The following is a 7,409-nucleotide window of genomic DNA, read 5'->3' as shown; positions in this document are numbered from 1 at the left end:
TGAAGATGGTTCGGTGTCTGTAATAATGGAATGAAACACGTCATGATAAATGAATCAACTATACTTTTTAAGCCCCTTGTAGAAAAATATATCCAGAATGAATCTGTTTCACATCTGAGTTCTGAAATCTTTAGTTCACAGGTTACTGGTCAACAGAAAACAAGATGTGGCTGTACAAAGCCAACTCCTGGCTGCTTTCCTAAATGAAGACTCAGCAGTCGCAATCTCTATGGCAGCAGGCCGTTCTCTGCTTTATTTGGGGTTGAAAGCTGGCTTCTTCCAGTGCCTACCTGGAATTGGGAGCCTTGTCTGGACAGATGGAGATGGGGAGATGTCTGGGTTGGGGGTGGGAATTGTAGGGGTTGAGTTTCTGTCTCTGGTGATGCTATCTCTAGGTCATAGTACCTGAAGTTTGGTATTAGTAGTTGGCCGCAGCCAGGATTTACAGGGCTCTTCCAGCTTCTTCCTGGAGCTTGGGGAAAAGTAGGACACTCGAATGGTTTGGAGACTGAAGAAATAAGCCTGGGCCAGCCCCAGGCGGAGTAGGCTAGGTCAGTGTTGGTGAGGCTGGGATGATGGCTTTGGCCGTGGGTGCGACGCCCATCAAATCTCCTCATGCAGGCGGGTTGTGCCATCATCCAGAAGCCGACAGTCCCCCTTCCTGTCATCCGTCTGGGGCTGCCTGGGTGGGCTTTTGGACCCAGAGCCTTTATGCAGGGTTCTGCCCACTGGAGCAGAAGAATGAGGGCCCCTATTTCAAAGCCTTCCTGTCACCACAGGTGCAGATTATTTGTCATTTTGGGGGGAAAAAAAAAAAAAAACCTATTGCATTTTTGTGAAATTAATTTTATTGCAAAATGACTGAGGGAGTTTATGTAAATAGCTTTCTTGATGATTCTTTTGGTAAAGTCAGTACTTCTTGAATAGCGTAAGGTATCAGTGTGAATTGTGGGTTCATTAGGAGGATTACTGGCTGGGCTTGCTACAGGAGGCCCCCTGTAGTGAGGCATTTCCTACCAGTGGCTTTCCGACTGTGTCCCATGAACCTCTTCTGGGGTGAAGTACGGGAGAAAAGGCAGGCCGATCTGGCCTTCTTCTTCCTCCTCCTCCTCCTCCTGCCCCTGACTCCCCACCCAACCAACTCTATTGGTTTCCCGCTAAAAAGCATTTACCTGCCTGCATTGGTGACTTTGCCTCCTGGGGCTGGACTCCTGAAACCCTGACCTAGGCTTTAGGCCTGCTTCGATTCAGTTGTGTCTGGCATGCTGTCAGTGAGACCTAAGCCTGCCGTCTCCAGGAACTGCACTCTGAGGACAGTGAAGGGCAGCTATGCTTTTTAGACACACTCCGAGATGAAAGGGACAGTGAGGGAGGAACTGGTGCTGCAGAAGTTGACTCTGTCACTCCTGATTATTTTAAAAGGCCAGTTTGGGTCGAACTGGTCTTTGACTTAGGAATCCTGCTGCCCAGAGGGGCTGGTGTTCTGGCCTGGTAGTTGGTGGGACTTTTCCTCCTTTAGGCTCAGAGATCCTTTTTCTGTCAGGGGCTGATACAATTGAGATTTTTCCAAAAAGAGAAGTTGATGAAAGTTGGAGAATTTTAGTCATAAAAATGGGAGATTGGGAGTAAACATATCAAGATATTGAGGCAGGAAAAATAAAAGGGGCGAGATGTGTCATCCATGCATCCCAGCAACGGTGAAACTGCATTCTAGGCTTTTGAGGTGAGCTTCCTCAACTTCTATCTACATAGCATATCTTTTAGAATAAAAAACAGATGTACATGTCTAGGCACACCCCTAGGAGTTGCAGGGGACAGGCATTTGGGGGACCAAGATACATGAGACATACAAGACAAGTGATTGGTCTCACGAGAGCTGGGGCGGGGGATGCAGGTGGCTTGGGCAGTCAGGGAGGAGTGAAAGGAGCTGTGGATGTTGAGTGACACAGAGTCTAGGGTTTCCTCTCCTTGAAAGGGTTTGTTCCTCAATGGCAAAGGAAAATCCTGGTGATGTCAGTAGGTGAAGGTGGTCAAATGAGCAAAGATGTCTGTGGTGAGATCACCTCTCCCGATCTGTGTGGCTTGCAAAATGATCATTCAAACCAGAACACATGTAAGTTCCACTCAGATGCGGGAGAGGGAAGGGGAGCCTGTTTTTGCCGAGTCTCTGATCTAGGCAGTCTCCAGAGGGCTGTGTGTGTTGTACTTCTTCGACGGCCACCTGAGAGTCACCGCAGCCTGAGACACGTAAGGAGAATGCAGTGGTGCCAGCCTGTGGCCTTCCGCTCTGGGCTCTGCAGGGTGTGTGTGTTGACTGGGGAGTGTGGGTAAGAAAACCCTTGCTGAAATGTGTTCTCTCCGCAGTGCTGATGCGGGGATGGGGTACCAGAGATGAGTGGGTAGGCCACAGGCAGGAAAAATAAATCTGTTTTGACAAGGTATAGCTTCAGGAACTCACCTGGCCCCACTCGTGTCCCTGGGGTTTCTGCATTGAGCCTTGGGGCCACCCATACCTTGCCAGGCAAGCCCAGTCTGCCCTGAATCTGGGGTCCAGAACCTGACTAATGAGATGTCTCCCTTCTGTGCTGACAAGCAGGCACACAGAACTCGTCCTGGTCTCTTGGGGTCCCAACACAGAACCGAGTCCTTATGGATGAGGTGGCCTGGTCTGCTCTTGGAGAAGCAGGGTGGCAATAGTTGACAGGGCTGGTATTCTTAGATGACCATTGTTCTCTCTGGCTGTGGAATAGGGGGGTTGTGACCCCCCCAGAGACTCGGCCTAAGGCAGGGAAGGATACAGTTGGACCTCGGAGAGCATCTTTCTGCTTACTAGCATTTGAGATTATAAAAATTTTTTTTAATCAAAAATTTCCAAAATAAAGTGAGTGATTTCCCCATCCCCCAAGATGCAGTGAGTCTTGCTGGCTCTCCCTCAGGCTTACAGCAAGTCAAATGGAAAGAAAAGCAAGAAGCAGCTGCGAGGGAGAAGATGTGGTCCCACGCGAGGACCGATGGGCTTTCAGTTCGGGAGGGAGGCCCCTGCTCCTGCTCGGCCTCTGCTTCTGGGCCACTCCGTCAGGGCGGAGTCTGGCTGGGTCTGGCGGTAAGGGACAATGACTATGTGAAGGCAACCGACAGAGGTGTCCGCCTGGAGAGCAGGATCCCTTGGTTCCATGATGTCCCCAGGTCACGCGGTGTGCAGCTCGGCACAGAAATGATCCCTTTACACAGCAGCATGTGTTCTCATCGTAGCTCAAGGCATAAATCATACTTCCTAACGAAAAAACCCCAATCTTGGTAGCAGCGCATACCTTATACTAGAAACTTGCAAGGAGACCAGTGTTGAACCACAAAGCGAGTACAGGTTTTTGCTTTTGTCTGTAAAAATGTACAGCGCACCTGCTTGGGGCTGCAGTGTCAGGACTAGGCGGTGCTCCTTGGCCCAGGGCTCTGCTCTGGGCCCTTCATACCTCACCCACCCACACCACTGTGGTCCCCCCCTTTATACCTGACACCTCACACCGCAGCGTGTTTTGTCTCCCATTGATGAGGAACAGAGACTCTCGGGCTGGTGTGAGGAGGTACTGTCCAAACAGCCCACTGTCCCTCATGATTCTGCGGGCGCCCCCCCAGGGCTGGGGTGGCCCTGTGGGTGGCTCCTTTAAGTTCTTCAGTGTGCCCACCTTCCCTGTGGACAGCTCCAGGAACAGCAGGTCCGGCTCCGTGTGCAGAGCCGCGTAGATGTTGTATTGATTGCTTTCAGTGAAGGAGCGCTGGAAGGCCAAGTCTGAGATGCCTGGGTTTATTTGCAGGTCATACAGGGTCTGGATCTCCCCCCGCACCGTGATCTCCTGCACGTGCAGCCAGGGGCTGTCAGCTGCAGCGCTGACTATGAAGCGCCCGTCGGGGGATGTGTGTGGGGTGCCTGTTACATCACCGTTGGGGCCAACCACAGAGTCCGTGACACTGTCAACGAGCAGCTGTCGGGCAGCAGAGGCAGGGCTGTCCTGTCGGCACTGGATGAAGAAGTAGCCGCCCAGGTGGGTGTGCGCCATGGCCTGGGGCACGCAGCCATGGTGGTGCAGGCCGATGGTCTTGAGGGGCATCAGCGTTTCCAGGTCCACTTTGTGGACTGCAGGGTCAGACTTGTTGAAGATGAAGCCAAACCTGGGAGGGGAAGAACTGAGGTCAGAAGTCACCTCCAGGGGTGGGGAATCTGTCATTTTTCTTAACCAATTACATCTTCTGCCTTTTCCCTTTATTATAATCCTTCGTGATCTAATAGCTTAGTAATAAGATCTATCATTCTGCAGGGGATGTCTTCATAAAGAAATTTTCTATGATCTCAATCCAAACGCAGTGGAGTTACAAATGTTGCTGGGTTGATGCTCTTGTAACATGCACTCATCATTGGAAATGATTGTGGAGGAAGGCGAGAGGCCCTTCAACTGCTTCTCCTTTTGTAATGCCTATGATCTGCTTCTCTGAGGCCCATGCCAGCTGGAAAGGGGTGAGTCTGTGTCTGGACGGTGAGCATGGAGGAAAAGGGCAAGAGATCCCTGCCCCGATTCTGCCTGTTACAAAGATATGAGTTCTATATCCTCGCTGTTTTCTAGACTAACTGGCAAGTTAGAATTTGAGGATGCAGATGCAGCCCAACAAGTGCAGATTTCCTATTAGTACCCTCTTCCCCTGGAAGGGAAACATGCGGGGGCGGTCTCTTTTCTGGCCACACTGGTGGTGTGGGTAGGAAGAACCCTGGGCATTGGGGTTGAGGACAGCTTTTCCCTCTGGAGCCAGATGGCCTGGTGCCGGGGCATTGCCCTGCTAGCTGCAGAGCCTGGGGCAGGCTGCTTGCCTCTCTGAGCCTCAGTGACTCTAGCCAGGGTAGCTCCTTCCTAGGGCTATTGGGAAGATTCAAAGAGGGAAGTTTAGCAGAGGGGCTCAGGTAGGTGGGAGCTGCTCACATCTGGATTTTCTAAAATTCCTCTTTGGAGGCTGGTTGGAAGCATGGAAAAGCCTGGCTCCAGGCAGGACTTCCCTTTGATCTTGAGAGCCTGTGCCTAAATCCCTTGCTCACAGAGGCCTTTTGGTGCTGTGTACACTTACAGGAACAGAGCAGAACCTCTTCTGTAATTTTCTTTAGAAAAACTGTACCCCAGAGTGGAGGAAAAACTCCCTCCAAGGCGTATCTTTAAAGCATCCTTAAAGAATCAGAGCATGGAAATAGCAAGAAAGAAAACTTGGCTCTTAAAAGAAACTTTAAGTTAAAAGCCACACACAGGAACTACAGAGCCTCTGAGTGTGCCCGACCCCCAGCTGAATACAGCTGCTTTACGAGGGCTTCACCATTTAATATACTCTCAGAGGCTCTTGCAAAGGCTCTCTCTGCAGTGAGAGGGTTCATAAAGTGGCTTTCTTCCTTGGGTAAGGGTGAATGGGTGCATCTCCAGCATCAGCTTGCAAAAACGAATCACTTCTTTCTGCAGAGAGGTGCTTGATGGTGGATTATAGAAAGGTATAAATAGTGCTACAAGACATTTGGGGTCTTGATGGCTTAGAGACAGGCTTGGTCGTCTGGCAGTGGTAAGTTTATAGAAGATGTTGGGGGCTCTCTGAAGTGAATAGGGATGGGGACTGACCATGCTGGGCTGAGGTCTGCAGTTGAGACCATGGCTCTTATTATTGGGTGGTTGTTTTAGGTAGTGGCAAACCATGGCAATCAGGAAGCCTTGCCTCTTTGTGGGCTCCTCGCACAGATGCTCTGGGGGTTCCTAAAGTATTATGGGCTGTGGTTAGATGGGAATGTGGAATAATGGTGCACTGAAACAATACTTGGCTTTACATTTAGTCTGACTTTGCCAATTCCTACCTGTGTGACATTGGTCAGTGTCTTAACGTCTCTGATCCTTATCTATAACATAGGGGTTAAGACCACTTGGACTAGATTTTTGTGTCTTGCAAGCAGAGGGTGCTCAATTTACCACTACTGTTTCCTTCTTTCCTCTGCTGCCCTTACCTTGAGGATGGGACTTCCTGACCTTTCTGGGCCCCTGAGGGCATTAGGAGCTGGGTGCCTTCACTATAACAGAGTCACTGACCCCAGGCAATGAGGACTAGGCACTGGGTCTGTTTTACTGGACCTTCTCTGTTCCTTCGTGATGGGGTCCAAATTCAGCATAGGAGGAGTAGGGGAGACAGAGAAATGAGTAGGTCCCATGCTGGGCAAAGCTGCCCCTTGCAGGGCTGAGCTGCAGCGGGGAGTGCCTTAGAGGCATCATGGGCCAGTCTCACCTGATGTGGTTGATGATGAGGTTCGTTGGGGGAATGAAGAAGTCGTCCACTCCTGCGAAGGGTGTGCGGATGAGGTGTTGGTCCTGGCCGGCGCTGGCTTCTGTGATCACCTACAACACAGAGTGGGAATCCTAGTGAGGGCCCATGCAGGTGGGGGCTGAACCTGGAGACACCTGTATGGTCAGGTGGAGACACCCTGGCAGAGGGGTGCTTGGGAGAGAGATGACTAACCTCAGTATCAGGGAAGAGGCATGAGCAAAGTGGGAGCAGTTCAGGAACATCCTAGAAAGGGGCCTGTTCTTCCTGAAAGAGGAAGTGGTGGGATAGGACTGACTGCCCGGATTGCCCTTGCTCCATGGTTACGCCTGCCTTGCTGCACTTTGTCAGCCGCCATGATGGCAGAGTGAGAACCTGAGGGGTGGGGATGGGGTTTCCAAGGGAAGTCCCCGGAATGGAAACATCACTGTGGTTGCTCAGAGACCACCTCCTCTTGCAATGAGGAATCCTACCTTCGCAACATGTAAGCCATGCTAGGGAAAGAGGGAGAGGGCTTTCAATCATGAAAATGTCACGTGGTGGAACTGTCTACTGGGAATTCCTTCTTCTCTGGTGCCAGATGCCTGGGCCAGTTTGTTGGTAGTCTCTGTCGGATGCTGCTCACAGGCGTTCTCTGAGGTACCACTCCAGGATTGACGAAAGACAGTAGACATCCTACGGGATGCCACTCTGAGATGCTGGGCTGTTTAGATGTCTTGCAATTAGAATGCTGGGAAGAGGTCCTGGTCTTACAGAGGAGACTTGCTGTAGAAAGTAAACAATTGGGCCCTGTGCCTTGTACAAATTGGTAGTGACAGAGCACGGCCGCCTCTGTTTCCCTGGAGGTAACCCTTTCTCCCCTGTGGACTCGGCAGGAGGAGAGGAGAGCTTTTCCCTGGTGTGTGTCCCAGCTGCACCCACGTGTCAGGGAGGGCACAATGGCAGCTCCGAGCAGAAGCCAGGTGGTGTGTGAAGTCACATAGGATGAGTGAGTGGTCCGGAGTCCCTGCCATGAAACCCCTGTGGTCAGGCTGGGCAGCCCCTCTGTCAGCTAGTGAGGCCAAGCCAGCCAGCCTGTG

The 7,409-nt window shown here is 51.4% G+C and overlaps 1 protein-coding gene across 6 annotated transcripts in view; it reads right to left on the bottom strand.

The window, feature by feature from the left end:
- Positions 1 to 226: 226 nt before the first annotated feature.
- The window catches only part of LOC105467155 (follistatin like 4), a 555,957-nt gene continuing 548,774 nt past the window's right edge, over positions 227 to 7,409 (bottom strand). For all 6 annotated transcript variants that reach the window (XM_071098467.1, XM_011716594.2, XM_071098468.1 and 3 more), the window contains 2 exons: positions 6,295 to 6,404; positions 227 to 4,167 (listed from right to left, as the gene is read on the bottom strand). In XM_071098467.1, the coding sequence (XP_070954568.1) occupies positions 3,465 to 4,167; positions 6,295 to 6,404 (813 nt within the window). In that variant the 3' untranslated portion in view covers positions 227 to 3,464. The remainder of the gene's footprint in view (positions 4,168 to 6,294; positions 6,405 to 7,409) is intronic.

The sequence above is a fragment of the Macaca nemestrina genome, chromosome 6 (assembly GCF_043159975.1).
Source record: "Macaca nemestrina isolate mMacNem1 chromosome 6, mMacNem.hap1, whole genome shotgun sequence".
Taxonomy (NCBI): Eukaryota; Metazoa; Chordata; class Mammalia; order Primates; family Cercopithecidae; genus Macaca; species Macaca nemestrina.
Note: the sequence above shows the minus strand (reverse complement) of the source record. Positions and strands in the feature narration are given on the sequence as shown.